The sequence below is a fragment of the Periplaneta americana genome, chromosome 17, assembly GCF_040183065.1.
Source record: "Periplaneta americana isolate PAMFEO1 chromosome 17, P.americana_PAMFEO1_priV1, whole genome shotgun sequence".
Classification (NCBI taxonomy): Eukaryota; Metazoa; Arthropoda; class Insecta; order Blattodea; family Blattidae; genus Periplaneta; species Periplaneta americana.
The window spans coordinates 1933477-1954714 of NC_091133.1; the positions used below are offsets into that span (position 1 = coordinate 1933477).

Below are 21238 nucleotides of genomic sequence, written 5' to 3' on the forward strand. Positions count from 1 at the left end.
ATGCTAAAAATTCAGGTCCCTAGCAACATTATATTTACCTTGCACTTAAATGTGTACATGAGTACATGAAACTATTATTTTTTCTAGAATTTTCTATCATTGTGACTAATTTTTTTATCAAGTTTCATGACACTTCTGTCACTAAATTCCTATTTTCGAGCATGACTTTCAATATTCGAAATATTTTAACAATATACGAGGCGTGTTCTTAAAGTAAGTTCCAAAAAGGTGTAGTAAGTAAACAGGGAGATATTTACAAACCATTTTTGTTGCATTGTATTCCCCACACTTCAATTACTTCTCAACATAATCTCCACCATTATTGAGGCATTTACCGAGTCATGGCACAAGTCTTTCTATCCCCTCATTGTAGAATTCGCCCGCCAGCGATGCGAACCACTCTTGCACTGCTGTTTTCACTTCATTGTCGCCATCAAAACATTGATCACCTAGAAACTTCTTGAGGTGCAGGAAGAGGTGAGAGTCACTCAGAACCAAATCCGGGCTGTAGGGAGAATGGTGAATTTGTTCCCAGCCAAATTTCGAGATGAGATTTTGGGTGTCACGAGCTGTATGCGGCCGAGTGTTTTCATGAAGCAACACAACTCCGTCAGTCGGCATCCCACGTCTCTTGTTCTGAATTGCGCGATGGAGCTTCTTCAAGGTCTGACAATAGGTTTCTCTATTAATGGTTTCACCCCGAGGCAAGAATTTGATGAGTAGGACTCCTTTTCTGTCCCAAAAACAGTGCACATGGTCTTGTGTGTTGACATGGTTTGTTTGAATTTCTTTTTCCTTGGCGATGCAGTGTGCCTCCATTCCATGGACTACTGCTTCGATTCAGGTGTCATGTGAGACACCCAAGTCTCGGCACCTGTCACAATATGGCCAAGAAACTCATCGCCTTGCTCACTGTAACGTGTGAGAAAGCTCAGTGCACTGGAAGCTCGTTTGGTTTTGTGTTCATGGTGAGCATCTTGGGTACCCATCGTGAGCACAATTTTCGATCTGTCACAATTTTGTAGAGAACACTCCGCGACATTTGTGGAAAATTCAAGGAAAGCAAAGAAATTGTGAACCTCCTGTCCTCATGAATGTTTTCATCGACATCATGCACCATATTGTCATTGATCAAAGATGGCCGACTGGTACGCTGCTCGTCATGTACAGAGATGCGGCCCTCGTTGAACTTCCTAACCCATCTCCTGACCAATTTCATCACCATACACCTCACAAAGTTGACGATGAATGTCAGCTGGTTTGATGTTTCTCACAGTCAAGAAATGGATAACAGACCGCATCTCACAGTCGGCGGGGTGCTCGATCACTTGAAACATTTCAACTGATCACAACTAACCACACACACGGACTGAAGCTCTGAAACTGCATGCACAGCTTGCCTGAGGACTGAAGAAGAAAACACGCATGCGCAAAATAACGATTGCAGCGATGTGACGGCTATAATTGAAAACGGAACTTACTTTAAGAACACGCCTCGTACTCTCACTGGCAATACAAAACCGAACCACCTATATTTCCTTTAAACTTTTCGTCATTTCTAGTTTTATGAAAATAATTTTTGGTGTGCTGCGATTCATTTAGTCATTCATTTATTTCATTATATATAACAATGCAGAATGAATACGTAATAGCCAGCAATGATCTCAAAAGAATATCCTTTCTTGTACTTCTTAGGCTCATTTCAAGCGAAACTGAAAAATGTTACAAACTGGTCAGCTCTTTTGTGACAATATTTGAGTTATTTTATTTTGTAAAAATGTCTCTACATTCTACCAATTCAGTAAGAGTTGCTGCATTAATGGAAGATAGGAAACGTCAATGTTATGTGGCTAGAGTTCTCAGCAGCCACTGATCTACTGCGAAAGTGCTTTAGAGTGACAGCAGGTTATTCCAGGAGATCTGATTCAGGGAGAAAACTAGCAACTTAGGCTCGTGATGACCACTTTTTTTCTTGAATACATTGAGAGATGGTCATTCTACAGCTGTTGAAACCAGAAGAGCCCTCCAAGGAATAAGACACGTTAACGGGAGTGACAGAACTGTAAGAAGACGTGGGGAGGAATCTGGACTGTTACGCAGAAGACCAGCTAAAGGTCCAGCAACATCGTATTGCAATCACTGCAATTGGAATGGCGAAGAGTATTATTCACAGATGATTCCAGGTTTGGTTTGGATGTGGAACAGCAGGAGAATGTTTTTCTAATGCGCCTCCAGTTCACATGTCAGTTTCTAAGATGTATCAGTAATGGTGTGGGTAGGCATTTTGCACAGAATATGTTTTCATCAATCGAGGTTGTTTGACTGCTCCAAGACATATCCACGAGATTCTAACTGAGCATGTGGTAACATGTGCCCCATTTATTGAAGAATAGGACTAGGATTCTTAGGTAAATAAATATTTTATTTGTACTGTAATAGAAACTCGTAATTGTGTTTTAAGTTTAGTACAAGGTCACCTGAGCATGTAATTTAAATTTTATTTTACATAGAAAGACATATTTTGAATTTTTTTTGTAAGTGCATATTTTCAAATATTCACATAAAACACAGACAAAAAACAAAGGTTTTCATCAAACAATTTTGGACAAAAGCCTCATTCCACATTAATCATCCCTCGAATGTTCAGTGCAGTTGTTTAGACGTGACAGCTGGCAACTGTTTCTCGGAATGGGCTGTCTGTGGAACTGCAGTCTGCTCTCTCACTGGAAGTGATAAGAGCTGTCGCCACTAAAAAATTGTACTGTAACTAACACACATAAACATTGATGTGTCATTTAGGAGTGCCTTGTAAGTTATCACAACGCTGATTCAGGAAGCAATTATAATTTCATAAATACCAACTGCCTCTATCAATCACAAACATGTCTCTATGGAGTATATGTTGTTTCTTAATGGCCAAGACGCTCTTTTTCCCAGTATCGTTATTTGTGATGCACAACTTGAGGATGAATCTCATTGTGTACTGTAGTTCTTCAGCAGTTGGCGAGACAGCATAATTTATACTGGTGATTACTGCATATTGTTTATATTCACATAAGATAATTGGAACATAATTAAATATTTTTCCATTTTTCTCACCAAGTTTCCCAATTTTTGGCACTTAAAACTCCGAGCCCTAGTAAAAAGTTCCTCTTAATGCATGACAGTGCCCATTCTCATGCTGCAATGATCATGGATCGAATAGGATGGCATGACCAGCACGAAGTTGCAGCAGGTGGGAACATGCTATCTTCAAAATGCTCGAAGTGGAGAATGGAGAGCATCAACCAGACTGTTATCCAAAACCTGATCGAATGGTTGACTCGGTGCTTGGTAGCATCATACAGCTGGGTGGCCACAAAACCAATGAAATGTTTGGAAGAAAATTGATACCTTTTGGAGATTTTTTACACTTTTTAATTGGTACCCGTTGTTTGATGTTGAAAATAATAAAACGAGTTTGTTTCCTTAGAAACATTGCTTTCGTTATTTCATAATGAGTTTCATGATTGTTATGTCATAAAATAAAAATAATTGAGGAACTATAAGTGGCCCGGTTTCTTAGCCAGATAGTGTAGATCTTTCACATGCATACCTACACATGACACCACATCCTGACCCTATGTGTTGTTTTATTTTAATGTACCGAAGTACATATGATATTTCCATGCAGATATTCTGCGTCATCATACGATGAAAGAGTAATGGAACGGAGAAAAATTCTCTCCGGCGCCGGGATTTGAACCCGGGTTTTCAGCTCTACGTGCTGATGCTTTATCCACTAAGCCACACCGGATACAACCCCAGCGTCGGATAGAATCATCTCAGATTAAGCTCCAACTCTTGGGTTCCCTCTAGTGGCCGCCCTCTGCACTACGCCATAGATGTCTATGAACGTATGACCGAAGTCCACACATGTGCTGAGGTGCACTCGTTATGAGTGACTAGTTGGCCGGGATCCGACGGAATAAGCGCCGTCTTAAATCACGAAGTGATTTACGCATATCATATATATTATTTCAATATGCAGAGGGCGGCCACTAGAGGGAACCCAAGAATTGGAGCTTAATCTGATATGATTCTATCTGACACCGGAGTTGTATCCGGTGTGGCTTAGTGGATAAAGCATCAGCACGTAGAGCTGAAAACCCGGGTTCAAATCTCGGCGCCGGGGAGAATTTTTCTCCGTTCCATTACTCTTTCATCCTGTGTGTTGTGCCTGTACTGCTTTACCAGTATTACCAATCAAATAAACTTGACTCATGCTCCTCGCTCTTCTGAATTCAGCCACCTTATACTCATTCTCGTTTCTTTGGCTTTCAATGCTGGATTTTTATGCTCTGCTTTTCTGGTTCCACACTGTCTTAGATTTGTGAGCTTACCTGTAACAAAGTATTTGAAGATAAGTTTCTTCATCACCAAATTCAGTTCAATTTAGGACTTCAGATGCAGAGAAGGACCTTCAGGTTCTTCATTGATGTCTGATGCAGACGCGTGCAGGAGTGCCATCTGCTTACCAGAGGCAGAAATGACCAAGTGAGAGTTTTTGTGCTGCTAGACGATTTCTGAAAGTTATTCCTGAGTCTTGTTACCTTTATTCTTATTTCCTGTGCTACTCTTTACTGTGTACAACCACGTTGTGATACCATTGTCATTCATTTTTCCTACTTAATGATATTATGGCTCTCATGGCATAGACCTATTTGTTTGTTTCAATAAAAGTAGGACGTGTGTGTGCAACTGTTGAGTGATAAGATGCAGAAATAACCAACATTGAAGGAATCAGCTAAAGATTCTTGTCTTCGAATGCTAGACAGCAAGGCCTTGCAGACTAGACATGTATCGGCAATCGTTTTGAGACCGTGATCAGTTAAGTCTGTCTGCATACTGCACTGCCCGATAGCCATTTGACGTTTTCTTGCCATTTAGCTCTCAGGTATGTTTACTGCTATATCCTCACTGTTGTGTTTTGTCATATTGAAAACTGCACATGGTATTAATAAAAATATCTTTATGCTCGACCATGCCGAAATGTAGTAATTACACACTGGTAGTAGCCCTTTAATGCACCTCATTAAAGTACACCTATTCATTATAATGCAGTTGTTCAGCCAATGAGAAATCGCCATTGTACTGATTGTACCATTATAAAACCGCAAGTATCGATTATTCTCGGATATGCAATCGAAAGACAATTAGCGAAAAGTCACGGAGGCTGGAAATCCAATACTGTCGCAGAAGGTTATGTTCTGTTACTATAATAATTAGCGTTAATTGTAAATAATATTCAAATAAATTCAATTTGTCATCTCGTTTTTCAATTCTAAATCAATTTCCAGGTTATATCAAGACTAATCGTCATGTTCTGTAGATTATATCAAGGTCAATGACATTCGTGCCTCGGAAAAAATCAATACTTTCGCGTCTGCGCACATCTCACAATTGAGGTCAGTTCCGCTCCTCACTTACTGTACATAACCATAACATGAATACTTATGAATAATTTCAAGTTAGAAATATGGTCGAGCATAAAAAGTGGTATGCAACTTGCCTATAATGGTAATTAAGACGCTCGTATGAAAATTACGGAACTCGCTTGCGCTCGTTTCATAAATAAACATACTCGCGTCTTAATTACTACCATTATAGGCTCGTTGCATAATGTACTATTCTATAATGTATTTTACTTCTTTCTGCGTATTTTCAGCCTTGATCTTGGGGATGATCTCATAGTGAAGCTTTATATGTCGTGTAGCACAATTGGAATGTCTCAGTGGCATTAGGTACTCATTGTCTGCTACTGGCATTTTAATGTTATCCCTCTTGATTGTGCCATCATCAGTCTTCTGTTATATTTACTATTTCCAGGAAGAGATATTTGGAGTGAAGCAGGAGAATAAGCTGCAGCTGACAATAGAAGAATGTGAAGTCTCCACTGACAGGTGAGTGTATTGCGCATATTATACCCTGCCATCACTCATTCATTGTGCTCTTCTGTACTCGAACACAGATAGCTGTGATGGAAGAACTATCGTGAGTTATGTAACACATGCCATGAATAAACTCTGGCACAGGTTTGAAAACTTGGCCCATGTAGGATATTTACGAACTTAAGTTTGCTTTTCTCGAGGAAACTAGACACTCCTTTCTCCTTAAGATGAGCGAATAATTAGAATTTAAATCGCGTACTACTAGTGCCACTTGTTTCTCTTAGAAGCTTTTGCACTGCAAAGCAACGTTCTACTAGAATTATTTTGGTATTCCCCACTAGTACGAATTTTCCATTCTTTCTTAAGTTTGTGTTTTAGGTATTAATTTTATTTCCTCTTTTACACAAGCAATTTCTCTTGTTTTACCCAAAAAACAGATCTGCGTTCAAAGATTCTGTCTGTGAATTAAATGACAGGATGAAGCAAATTCAGATAAGAAACATCGGCAGTTGAAGGATCTGGTGGTGGTTTGGAATCCTTTGCTATTAACCAACAAAATTAAATTTCGACACGTGAAATAACTTTTCATCAGCCATGTATAAACTAAGCAGTTGAAATGCTAGTTTTTCTTCAATGTTTGGATAAGTATTAGTATCCAAAATGGTAGAGGTACTCGTGAGCACTCATTCGAGAAATTTCTCATGAATTATCTATTGGGAAAGTCACACTAGTAATTTCTTATTACAGCAAAACTTGTGTTTTATAAATTGGAATGTGCCTCCTTTGCTTCTGAAAATATGTATCGTGTACTGCTGGAGTGGCATTAGTTGTGTAGCAGTTAATATTTTTACTATATCTGGATAGCCTATTCATAAACTTTTTAAATGTATTTAATTGCTTGATATCATAAGTTCAAGTAAGGAGTTTACATCCTCTCTGTTATTGCTTGAATAAGGATTGTCTCGTCGTTAGACAGGGCGATCGCAACCAACGGTGTTACTGTCCACCATCGAACAACAACAGTGGCATCACTGGAGCTCAAATACATCAGCATCATTTCGAGGTGCCTCACTTGCATTCACGAGTCATTATGCTGTATGCCACTGATGCCCCAACATAAACGTCGTCGTTTGGAGTTTTATTCCTAGCATCACACAATTGGTTTTCATGATTATTCTTTATGAATAGATTAGTAGGCCGATCTATTTGGACCCTTATTTAGGGCGGCTTTTTTTTTTGTGTAAAAAATTATTACTTGTTAACAACAATATTGCAAATTTCTAAAAACAAGAATCCAAGAAAAGAGACTAGTTTTCTAATTGCGCAATAGTGTAGAACCATTTGTGCACGTGAATTTGTTGATATGAGCATTCTAAGACTGTGCCTAGCATAGTGGAGTCTTACATCGCACCAGTGTGATTGTGACAATTTATTGAGCAATGTTGGAATGCTGGTAAGTAAAATGGGCGTAACCTGCCCAAAACGCAATAAACAGCTTTCGACATTTGCAGTTAATTCCCAGGCTCGCTTCACAGTTTTCTACGTCACAAATTTCGAGTCTCTATATGGCGTTTTTCATTACTTTCCGGTGTCTCTATTCTGTTTATCTTAGCCAATATTGCTAACTGGGTATTTTAAGCATAACCCTCGCATGCACTTGTTCAGTGCCGATGTTGATTGCCTTTGTTGCAGTGACGGGTTGTTTTGATTACAGCACATTGAACACCGACGGGAATGAAACTCCCCAAACAAGAGCTGAAAATGATCACTCCGCAGAACATCAGGTTGATCATTTACCTACAAGAAAAAGCCACGTGGAGACCCTGCCCAACACTGAAACGAGAGAACGATCCTTTAAGTGTGATGTTTGTGGCAAGTTGTTGCAGACACTGCACAAGTACAAAAAGCATTTGCGCAATCATACTGCCAAAAAGAGATTCAAATGCGACACCTGTGGGAAATGCTTCTTCCAGTTGGGGCACCTCAACGTGCACGTGCGCATTCACACGGGCGAGAAGGCCTTCAAGTGCTCTGCCTGCGGCAAGTGCTTCGCGCGCTCGGAAGCGCTCAACGTCCATGCTCGCACTCACTCGGGCGAGAAGCCTTTCAAATGTAAAGTGTGTGGAAAATGTTTCTCGCGATCGGACGCAATCAAAGTCCACGAGCGTACGCACACTGGAGAGAAGCCTTATAAATGCGATATTTGTGGAAAATGTTTCCGATTTTCGGGTCAATTTAAAGTCCATGCTCGCACCCATTCCGGCGAGAAGCCATTCAAATGCGATTTGTGCGGCAAATGTTTCCTGGAGTCTGGCGCCCTCGCATTCCACTCCCGTACGCATACCGGCGAGAAGCCATTCAAATGTAATTCGTGCGGTAAATGTTTCATGCATTCGGGTGCTCTCACAGTTCACGCACGCACTCATTCTGGGGAGAAGCCCTTCAAATGTGATATGTGTGGGAAATGTTTCGCACAGTCTGGTGCTGTCAAAGTCCATGCTCGAACGCATTCTGCCGAAAAGCCTTTCAAATGCGGCGTGTGTGGGAAATGTTTTCCGGAGTCGGCAGCTCTCTCATTACATTCACGCACTCATACTGGCGAAAAGCTTTTCAAATGCGATACGTGCGGGAGATATTTTGTACATGCGGGAGCTCTTACAGTCCATTCACGTATACATTCTGGCGAGAAACCAGTGACATGTTCTGTTTGTGGGAAACGTTTCACACGATCAGACTTATTTGCAGTCCACTCTCGTACACATACAAACGAGAAACAATTATAATGTTCCGTTTCTGGTGAATCTTTCTCAAGTCACGCAACCCTCAGAATCCATTTGCACACCCACTCTAGTGATAGTGAATTCTAACCTTCTTGGGTAGACATATACATTTGCAAACGTCATATTTCTATGAGATATCTATGGCTTTTTTTTTTGTGTTTGTGTAAAAAAATTGCTACCGAGCAAGGATTGAAGTTCCTGTGAAGATATTTCCACAGTCTAGTATGTACAGTCGCAAAGCTCAATACATAGTAAATATGCAAACATAAGATAGTTGCTCACCACTAGGATCGCTAATATCGCCTCATTACAGTCAATGCAAAATAGAACCGTCACAGTCTATTGTTTCTAGCACCCTCAAAACTCAAGCTTCGTGGCTATATATAGTAGACTGTGATATTTCTGTCGTTTATGTTTCCCCCCCCCCGGAATGACTCATGATAAATTAGTCACAATTCACAATTAGTTAAATGTTGTATCATATTAACATCCTGATTACACTTTCTCTTGGAGTTAGTCACATTTAATACCATATCGCACCTAGTTTTATGAACTTTGGTGTCACCATTGGAATTAACTCATACTTACACCCACTCCATGTATCATGGACAGGCGTTACCATCCCAGTCGTCATACAACACTAACTGGTCGGACTTGCAGTATTCTGAAGCCAGAATGTTTTTTTCAATAGAGACATACAAAGCTTTATTTTGTTGCTGGGCACGAGTGAATAACTTACAATTATGTGTGGCATTACCTGCGCTGTCCTGTACTATATCAGGTTTGAAAAATGTTCTGGTAATTGAACATTTAAATTATTAATATTAGTATTAAAACATTCGTACATTATGTAAACAGGCTTACCCATTTGTATATATACCAGTTTTAACATACAAGGAACCTCACAACTTTCGCTCCGGTGGTTGATACTCATATTTCTTCGCACCATTGATCTATCTCCACTCTAAAACTGAAACCGAGCAACATTCAGATTGTTTTCTTTTCGTGTGAGCTCCTGCATCGACATGTATGAATTTATCATTTTTGTAATTAGTCTTGCTACGGAACTGCCATAATAGCAAATCGTAAATGTGTATTCAAGGATATATTGAAAGACGATCATAGGTCTTAAACTGATAACATGTGCTAGGGACAAGGGGATTCAGAATATCACATAAACGTGAAAAACTAATGGCAGAAGATTGAACTTCGACCCTAGTGTCATGTTTCATTTAAAATGTGCGGAATTAATTATAGTGATGTTGTCAGTGTCAGCGAAGTTTTCTTATCATTCTCAAAATACATGAAAGTGCACACTGCGCGTCAAATTTAGCTCAGAAGTTTTTTAACCAAATTTTCCTTCTATCTACATTGAAACTGGGAAACTGCAACAATCCTAATTAATATAGGCGTACTTTACTTTTCTGTGAAATTTGAATTGCACTACAATGTATTAAATTTGTGACTGTGCTTAAGCACTAGACACATTATAAAGAACAAGAAACGGTAGGGACATTTCATGGGACCAAATTCTGTGTGCGCATGTCACGAAACAGAGCGTAATATCTGAATCTCTATCAGATGGTTCTGCCAGCGAATAGGGATTATCAAAAATGGACACTGAGCGAATTTTCCTGTGTTTTGTTTCTCTGTGTGCCAGCAGCTAGTTCCACTTTCAAGCGCTAGAGGTTAGTGTAATCGAGCATACGCTAAGATAATAATTGAAAATAGAATTAAGGCACATGATCCAAACATCGCCTACCATATTGCATAATCCAGTAACGCTTTGCTTCAAATAAATTCAAGTTAACAGCTTTTCCTTATTTCTCAGTGACAAACTAGTTGTAATAATAATATTTTATATTTCAGATATTATAAAATAATACAATGCATTATAAAATTAAGTATCGAATTCGTTTAATATTTGTATATAATATAATATAGGTATATGGTTTTACTTCTCGTAAGAGTTTTGTTTTTCCATTTTCAGTGCTATCAAATCATTACATATTTTAATTGTTGTAGGGGTCAACGTCTGAACTCTCATTATAAAGGAACTCTAGAGTCTAGACATTACAGTTAATGAAGGATTTATTATTTTATGGATCCAATTTATTTTATTTGAGTACATAATGTACCTAGATGTATTAATTATATGTGTTATATTTCCGCTGTGTGGACTGCTAGCTGGTGTGATGTCAGCGCCAGCTCTAGGGAGAAAGCAGAATCTCACGCTCTAGCTGGTTTGAAGGTCATTGAAATCGGTCCGGCTACATCACAGGTACCGACGCGAAGTGTCCATTCTTTATAATCCCTATTTGCTGGTTCTGCATCTATATAAGAAATCTGACAGGGCTGGCATAATTCAATATTAACTGAGAACATTTATCACTCATATTTTAAAGATTTGAAAGACATGAGGGAAAGGAATGGCAACATAATCATAATAATAATTACTTTCGTATTTAAAGATGATCAAAATATTGACTAATTGACGGTAATGTTCAAGTTACTAGTTTATGCTTAAGTTGGTAATATTAAACCATTAGCTACATAGATCATAGCATTCGTTTCGGTGAAGTTAAAATGGCAACATTGGATATAATAATATATTATTGACTAGCTAATAATATTAGTGGTGGAAATTTTTTCATGCCAGTAAAGTTATACCACAGTCTACTATATACAGTCGCGAAGCTCAATATGTACTAAAAATGCAAACATGGGTAGTTGCCCACCACTAGGATCGCTACTACCGCCTCATCATCGCATATCTCTCTCCTAGTAGACGACAAAATATGTTACACTTTCGTTGTGTTCTTTTAGAAAAATTAACACCTTCCTTCCATTATTGAAATATTAAATGCATTAAGTTAATTTATTATTTTAATGAAGTATATTAAATTCCACCATAAACTCGAAGATACCTGCAAGAAATAGGTTAATATTATTTTTGTTTGTGCAAAACGAACTGAAATTTACTATAATAGCTTCACTCATTCAAGTTTATAGCGATAATTAACTATGAAACCAATAAATGTTAATTTGCATTTCCCTTTACAACACTAATAATGGAAATATGAATTAATGGAGTAACTTACATGTACCGGTACTTGTAGTGTAGGCTTACGTAGTTAACAAAGTGGGATGAGGTTAAGCAATAATAATCACACCAGAATTGGAAATAAAACGAGATCAATAAATTTTATTGTAACAGACTTTTTCTACGTCTCTAGTAAAGTAACAAAAATAACAACACAATTAACAGCTATAATTAAAAGCATATCCTTTGAAAAAAAAAAGTAGGCCTAAGCAATAATAATCCCACCAGAATTGAAAATAAAACGTGATCAATAAATTTCGTTAAAACAAACTTAATTTTTCTACGTCTCTAGTAAAATATTATTATTCCAATTGTTGTATTTTGGCCATTAACATTTTCATTACAACCAATAACGAACATTTCACAAGCATCAATGTGAAATACACAACGAGCTAGCACTCGATGGAAATACGACACAGTCCAAAGTCGACCGTGGAGAGTCTATTGTTTCTAGTTGCTAACTGCTAGGAGCGCTTTATCACGAGATTTGCAAAAAATCACCTCAAGCTTCGCGACTGTATATAGTAGACTGTGGTTATACTTAGGCCCACATGATTATTCGTATTATTGACTAATATTTTCTACATTGATATCGATTTTGGTTTCCAAATTGGAATTAACATACACATTAAAATTTAGGACTGTATCAGTTTAATAGGATGTCTCTAAATAAGTGAAAGAAAACATAACCTCGGCTACATAATACCCGATTACATTGGTGTATAGCTAGCTCTTCGGTCTAGCTATGAAGTGATTGAAAAGATATAAAAATTGATATGAGTAATGACCCTTCCCGGTGTAGTAACATGTCATACTTTGAACTCCGTAAGTGCATCATTTCCTGGGTTCGAGCCTTGTGTAGATATAAGTAATTCGTATGTGTATGAAGTAGTTAAAAAATGCCCAAATTTACACACAATGACTCTTGCCCATAGTAATAAGCCATTGTTTCAACCTTGTAAGGAAATTATTTTCTGAGTTCGACTCTGATAAAACTGTAAGATGTAATTAGAGTTTGATGTAGGCTCTTGTGTCTAGCTGTGAAGGAGTTAAGAATTTGTATTACTGACTCCAAAAATATCCTTTACAAGAATAGAAAAAGGTAAGAGTTTGTTAATTCAAATGTGTTACTGTGATATATCTTTTACGAAAATAGAAGGAGATAAAAATATTGTAATTCAAACGTAGTCTATTACAGTACCGGAAAAGTGACACAAGTACTGAGATCAATTTAACTGTTGTCAGTTAAGCATTGTCCTCCAAGTGCAGCACTCCATAATGATTTAAGTTTTACGTAGTTATGTGATAAAAGTTGCTGTAGGTAATTATTACTAGGTCCTGTAAGTAGTTAGGCCTACAATTATTAGTAGTCTACATCAGATAATATAACTTACAGTGAACACATTTTTAATTGTAACAGGTTATCCCAAATTCTAGTGTATTTATAAAACGTTTCCCTGGTGTATGTATTTTACAACATACTGTGATCCAAGACGAAATACAATGCTTATGAAGAAATGGAATAAAACTGTCAGGACTTCGCTAATAGTGTATTTTATTTCAATCATGGACACTGAAATTTTATATGTATTTTGGGAAAAAAGTGAATTTTTATTAGCTCTACATAATAATTCATTACACCTACATAATAAGACACAAATATCATTGAATAATTTCGAGGGAAAAATTGTTCCGGGGCCGGGTATCGAACCCGGGACCTTTGGTTAAACGTACCAATGCTCTCCCACTGAGCTACCCGGGAACTCTACCCGACACCGATCCAATTTTTTCCTCTATATCCACAGACCTCAAAGTGGGCTGACAGCCGTCAAGCAACCAACATTTGAGTGCACACTAACTCTGTGTGACTTTAAATTGTGGAACAGTTTTTCCCTCGAAATTATTCAAATTTACTTTAGAGGGAGTTATTCCAGAAAGCTTAATTTGCATAATACACGTCACTGTACGTAACAGAAAACCACAATTTAAAGTCACACAGAGTTAGTGTGCACTCAAATGTTGGTTGCTTGACGGTTGTCAGCCCACTTTGAGGTCTGTGGATATAGAGGAAAAAAATTGGATCGGTGTCAGGTAGAGTTCCCGGGTAGCTCAGTGGGAGAGCGTTGGTATGTTTGACCAAAGGTCCCGGGTTCGATACCCGGCCCCAGAACAATTTGTCTCTCGAAATTATTCAAATTAACTTTAGAGGGATTTATTCCTGAAAGCTTAATTTGCACAAATATCATTATAGCACAGGAATACAACAGTTAATACATAAAGTTTAACATGTCTGAACAGCTGATTTTGTTGGCTCTGCCGATACTACTTTACATGTTGGATTTATTGAGAACTAGACCTTCCTAAGCTTGATTTTAGTACCAACAACATCAAAGGTACCGAAAAGAGCTGTCCCTACTGTATCTAATTTTTATATTGTGCCCTAAGGACATATAAATTTTGCAGTTGTCATGAGACATTTATTTCACTGTAAGGATGGAGTCGAAGTAAATCTTTTACATTTTCAAGAAGTGGCAGAGTGAAACTAGAGACATTGTGATCAGTTGTCTTCTGATCTGTAGATCTTGAAAACAAAGTAACATGCCGCTGCACTGATTATAGGGCTGCAGCGAAGAGAAGGAAATGTGTACACAAACCTAGAAAGAAAGTCTGACTGTCTTTTAGATATCCGCTGTTCTAGAGATATAGCAACTGACATACTTCCAATCAGGGGCGTATTTTGCGGGCTACCGGGGCTACCGGTGGTAGCCCAAGGAAATTACAAAAGAAAATGTTTATAATATAACATAATGTAATAATTTTGTATTATTAGTTTTACCATAGTAATTAAAATTAAAGTAATTGTTAGATATATTTTGTGTAATAATAGGGTCAGCGGTAGCCCAAACCCTTTAACCAGTATACGCCACTGCTTCCAATTAACATGAAAATTGTAATCAATAAAATACTGAAATATTTCCATATATTTAGTCATAAGAATGTGTGAATTTGTTGACCGAGAATATACTAACACTAATTGGTCTTTCAGAAACATTTTTAAGCCAGGAGAATTTGCCATGTATTTTCTGGGTACTTTTCCTAAGACGAAAGAATCTTTTCGATTATGAACAATATTTACTCACCTGAAAAAAGAAAGATGCAAATGACAACAGTAAGAGAATAATTGAACGTATAAGCAACTCAACACATTCCTGCTCTAAGTTCTACGACCACATAAAATCCATCAGTCCACACCTGTGGAGTAACGGTCAGCGTGTCTGGCCGTGAAACCAGGTGGCCCGGGTTCGATTCCTGGTCGGGGCAAGTTACCTGGTTGAGGTTTTTTCCGGGGTTTTCCCTCAATCCAATATGAGCAAATGCTGGGTACCTTTCGGTATTGAACCTCGGACTCATTTCACCGGCATTATCACCTTCATCTCATTCAGACGCTAAATAACTTAGATATTGATAAAGCGTCGTAAAATAACCTACTAAAATAAAAATAAAATCCATCAAACAATATTTCAGGAACGTTTTATCAACAGTAATCTCAATAGATGTTTTGATTTATCTAGAGAAAATCAAAACTCGAGTGGGATTTAATTGACTATTACACGATTAGAAGAAAGTATATAAAGATTAGAAGAAACGAAGTACTCCAATACAATAAAATATTAATTGACTTACGAAAATACAACTGTCTTCAAATGTATTATTGTACCATCTCAACATTACAAATATTACGCTAAATGCATGCTAGATGGCAGTAGTGTCTTTATACAGACACTGTAATGATTACTATTCAATAAATCTTAATATTAAACAATCTCTGATACGTGACTATCCATAATATCATATAGCAGAAGTTCTTTTTATCCTCTCAGAGCAGAAGCTATAACATAACCTAACTAATATACACAAGTGTTAGAAAAGTTTTAATTAACGATGATGACATAAAAAATAAAAATGAATAATTTTAAAAGGGATAATTATTGAATGTACAGTTTTCAAATTTGAATGTGGTTGGTGGTTCAATTGATGTTATATTGGACGTGTGCATAATAGAAGTGGAACTCGTTGATTTAGGCCTACATGGTGTATTCAACTTTTTCAGAATTTCCGAATGAATAATTTTAAAAGGAATAATTATTGAATGTACAATTTTCAAATTTGAATGTGGTTGGTGATTCAATTGAAGTTATATTGGATTGGACGTGAGCGTAATAGAAGTGGAACTCGTTGATTTAGGCCTACATGGTGTATTCAACTTATTCAGGATTTCTGAATGGTGCTCTTCATTTATTTGTAAATCGGATTTCAGAAGATGCATAGGTATGATCAGTGATTTTTATTAATTCTTGTTCTTGAATGCCAATGCGAGTCATATTTGAAACTGCTGTGCATCGACTGGAGTGGTTTGTAATTTTATATATATATATATTTTTGACGTCCAGACCAGCGCAGTTTCAAATGTTGGCAAACAAAGGAACAAATCCTAGGGACGCGATAAAATTAAACAAATGCTAGGGACGCGATAAAATTGTGCGATAAGCAGCCATGATTGGTTGAAATACGTCCTTTCGTACCGTTTTATTGGTCAAAAGTAGTATGACGTAGTAAGAGTGTAATAGTCAAATGAAAAGTACATCGAGAAAGGTGTACAAGAATGTGAGCCAGTAGTATCACAGTCTACTATATACAGTCACGAAGCTTGAGTTTTGAGGGTGCTAGAAACAATAGACTGTGACGGTACTATTTTGCATTGCCTGTAATGAGGCGATATTAGCGATCCTAGTGGTGAGCAACTATCTAATGTTTGCATATTTACTACGTATTGAGCTTCGCGACTGTATATAGTAGACTGTGGTAGTATCGAGTAATGTGAGTGAGTGTGATTTGCTTATATGCCTACTTTGTATCTTCTTTGCATACAGCACAATTGTATAACTAGAGTATCTACCTCAATATACGGGTAGGCAGGCCTGGAAATAAGAGTGATTAGGCATGGTGATACCATTATTGAAGAAAGTCTAAACCTTGAAACAATAATCTTTCCTAGTGTATAATCAGTAATCACTCGCTTGTTCAGTGATTTATCAACTTGTGCATCCAAGAAGAATAATAGTTCTCATAAGATTAAAATTGAGTGAAATACATATGAAGACATTATTACAAAAACAACCCTTGTCAAAATTGCTATTTTTCAGGAGAACAATAAAAAATAAAAGAATAACACGTCAGCTATTTCCGTTCAACTGGTGTTTTATCCTTGTGTCTATTGCACTTGACATTTAAAATAGTAGCAAATGTGTCCTTAACTCAATTCATTAAAAGTGACTAGGGCTGTTTTTGTAATAATGTCTTCATATTTACATTGCATAGGAAGTTAACCATATGTAGGGAAAAATGTAATTATTGAATTTTATTGTTTTAGTAGGCCTATATACTGAATGTAGCTTGAGGAGCTAACCTCAAATCAAAAATGATGTACAGTATACGTAGTAATTGTATTTGAGTAGGAGGCAGCAATGAAATAAAATGAAAATATTTTAAGTGGTTTCAGTGACACGGATTGCTGGTCAGGCTCCTGTTGTGCCTACAAGCCATTTAATTCCCTGCCACATGTTTAGATTAATTAATTATGAAATTCCTCTCATAAGAGAAGTTCTCAGTTCAACGGATTGCCATGGAATGCTGTATATAGACCTGAGGTAAACAGTTTATATCCTGATAGCTTGTGAGAGGGAAACAAGAGGATGCTGTAATTTAATTCATTATAATAGAAGAGAAAAAAAAGCTTGAATTGTATCGAATTGCGTTTGCATAGACTCATAACAAATGTTCAGAAAGAGTTGCAGAAGCAACAGAAATCTTCTACACGTCCGATTTCAACAGTGTTAAATAACCGAGATATGCACACTGAAATAAGATCATTTTTTCTACACACCAGACAAGAAACAGCATCTGTATAATAAACTAATCAATGAGAGTGTGTCCCTGATCCTGAGATGACATTAAAATTACTGGCGATCTTAAAGAGGAAAGATGTCATAAATATGCTATTTGATGTATGTTGCTATTGAGAATATTTTATACACAGTATTTTTGTTGGATATTTAACGTCTCTGTATCAACTACTAGATCATTACTTATTGTCGATGGGATTGATGATAGCGAGATGATATCTGACGAGATGAGGCCGATGATTTGCTATAGATTACCTGGCATTTGCCATACTGTTGGAGAAAACGGAAAAAAAAAATCACGTGATCAGATCAAGCGAGAATCGAACCCACGCCTGAACGCAACACCGGATCAGCTGGCAAGCACATTAGCCGACTGAGCTAAGCCAGTGACACAATAGTCCAACAGTCAAAAGACTAGGGTATGAACTACACTGTAGAGATGGCCGATATTTCACAAACCAATATTTTGTCACAGATAAACCTGTGACTTATGACGCGAAATATCTGTGACAAAATATCGCTTTAGAAATCTGCTCCGTATTCAGTACTCTGTGACTGATATTTTCTCCTCTACATCGTGGGTTTGCGCATGCGCATGATACAACAGCAGCAATCAGGCGGTGATATTTGATTATTTTTTCGTGACATTTTTTTTTAATATCATTTTTTTGCAAAGTGATCATTTGTTGCAAAGTTATTAGCGGCATTATAATAATATAATCATGAGTCTGACATTTTGTTTTCATAGTCTGTATATATGTTTTATAAATGTTTTATGTATTCCACGAGATCTTTACATTTTCATATAACTGTGAATTTATATTAACTTAAATGTATTTTCCACTCAATTTTTACGCAGTAACAATATTTTTTCAGTACTTATACTTTTAATTACAAACAGAATAGTTAAATGAGCCTACAACATTATTTTAATAACTTCACCTGTACTTCTCTCATTTATGTATGATCCAATTTTAATGTATAGCTCTAACACGAACAGTGCATGGTAGTATTAATTAAAATAATTAAACTTAAAATAAAATTGTTTGTAATAAGTTCATTATGTTATTTATGATTATTATCTCTTAGGAGATAGAGCAGTGCTTCCTTTCCTAACATTGGTAGTTGTGAGTGGTGTTATTTCACCCCAATTAATAGGCTTAATCAATGTTCTAAACTTGATATTTAATTATATTTGTCTAGATATTGTTAAAATCACCAACTTGCAAGTAATTTTCAACTTTTAAATATAATAATATGGGGTAGTTAGCAAAAATTGGCAATTTTATAAATTCCAGAAATATCTGACATCTAGCAGACACTGCTCCATCAAATGGTTCTCATTGTCCTTGCACACTTTTAAAGTAGGCTTACACTGACACATAAACCGGATAATTAATTACATTTGAAAATAAAGGTATCAAACGTAAATCATGTTAATTCACTTTGTGTCACTGAATGTTATGCTCTTCAGAACTTTCGAAGCATTGCTCACAGACCGAAAACAGTGACTATAGTATTAAAACTGAACGAGACAAAACTCGCTAATATGGTGGGCAACTTATTTGGCTAAACTAACCTTGAGGTAGTTTTCTTCGTATTCCCTTATACACCTTGCATATACGAATCTGTGACAGGTTAGGTTTGCTTAGTTTAAGCTTTAATTATGCCTAGACATATAGATCAACAACTAAACTAGCGTTGAGGTAGTTCTCTTCGTACTCCGCGTATACACCTTGCATATACGAATCTGTGACAGGTTGGGTTTGGTTAGTTTAGGTTTTGTTGATCAACTGCATCTCCACAAAAAATCAAATTCAACGATTTTCACTTCCGAAATCACCAAAACTACCTCAGCGCTACTTTAACCCGACAACTACTCACCACAAAAAAATTCCTTATGAATGCAACGATTTTTACGTCCGAAATCGCCTAAACTACTTCAGCGCTAGTTTCACCATCTTATTATAAATGATGTAGTGATTACACTATTTAAATAATAGCACCATTGGTTACCAGTACTTTATCTTATGTAAAATCCTGTCTGAACAACTGTTTTGTTTTGTAATTATTTTCCATTGTTTTTGCGAATACTTATGTTTCGTTAATTTTTATTCTATGACTCAATATTATAATGTTAATGCACGACTTAAAATAATTTATCCATTATATTATATACAATAAAAAGGGGTCCATTTTTTAAACGATGGTAGACTAGCTGGTAGAGGTAGTGGGGGAAATGAATCGCTAGAATCATATGACGCCGCACACGTTGATCATGGATGGTCGCTTTACTGCTAGCTTTCCAGCACGCTGTAAGCTCCAAGAATGGTTTCAGTCATTCTTTCAAGCTTGCAGCGCAACTCTCGGCGTGGAGTTACAGATATATTGGAGAAGTGGTCTGTGGACCAGATGTCAATGATGACTTGTGTAATTAGTAGGGACGACTTTGATCAATTATTTGTGTAGCTTACTCAAGTATTCGTGCTTTTTAATTTACACAAATTTGTATTCTACTTTAAGCTACGGGCGTTTGGTTTAGTCTTGACATTAATTGGTCATAACTCGGTAACCAGTAAAGATTTTGAGCAGCGGTAACTTTTAAAACGAATTTCCATTCTTACTTAACATTTGTCTCGCTTTGACCCCCATCTAACGTGAAAAACAAAATAGTTTACCGCTTACCGTAAATTTTTTGCTTTGAGGAGATCACTTCAAAGTCAGTATTTTTTTTTTTTCTCACTTTTGAAAACATATTTTGACTTCGAAGAGTTTTCTATGCTTCCCTTGGACATTAACCTATCAATAAAAAAAATTGCAGCGCGATTGTGTGAATATCATAGATGCTACGACGTGATAATGATAAACGGAGCGGGAAATATCATTCTTGGCTACTCCGACTATCAGCCAGCGGCCTGTCAAGCTCCGCCTTGAGCATACTGCTTGCTTCACTCGTGGCGGGAATCCTGTGTCAGTGGTTGTAAAGTTTTAAAACAATGCACACATTGGATGTAGAAAAACTTATTGCTCGTGTGTTCCAAAGATCTGCCACGACATTAACTTTCGTATAGATTCAAAACTGGAGGTAGAATTTAATTAATTTTTAAATTGCAAACTACCGGTACTAATGAATTCGGATGAATGGACATCGTCGTTCACCAATAGGCCTGATTTGGAGTCTTCGATCTCATTTCAAGAGTTTAATCGCTTTCTTCTGTATGTGCCTTAATACCACGAAAAAAAAAAAAAAAACTAATATCAAATTATTGAGAATGCTCACTAGGCACTATTTTGTAAGAATTGTACAGTTTACCTCAGTGTGAGTATAAGCCGTTCTTCCTGCAAAATAGGATTCCCTTGCAATTTTTCCAAGCCTTCTGTATGGAATCTTTGGTTAAATAGAGAAGATAATCGAAAGTTTCGATTTCCACTCTCGGGTAGCTAATGAATTTTTCTGGAAAG

The 21238-nt window shown here is 36.9% G+C and overlaps 1 protein-coding gene across 3 annotated transcripts in view; it reads left to right on the plus strand.

The window, feature by feature from the left end:
• Nucleotides 1-12012, plus strand: part of LOC138693153 (zinc finger protein ZFP2-like) — a 36756-nt gene extending 24744 nt beyond the window's left edge. For all 3 annotated transcript variants that reach the window (XM_069816843.1, XM_069816841.1, XM_069816840.1), the window contains 2 exons: nt 5869-5942; nt 7645-12012. In XM_069816843.1, the coding sequence (XP_069672944.1) occupies nt 5869-5942; nt 7645-8713 (1143 nt within the window). In that variant the 3' untranslated portion in view covers nt 8714-12012. The remainder of the gene's footprint in view (nt 1-5868; nt 5943-7644) is intronic.
• Nucleotides 12013-21238: the final 9226 nt, after the last annotated feature.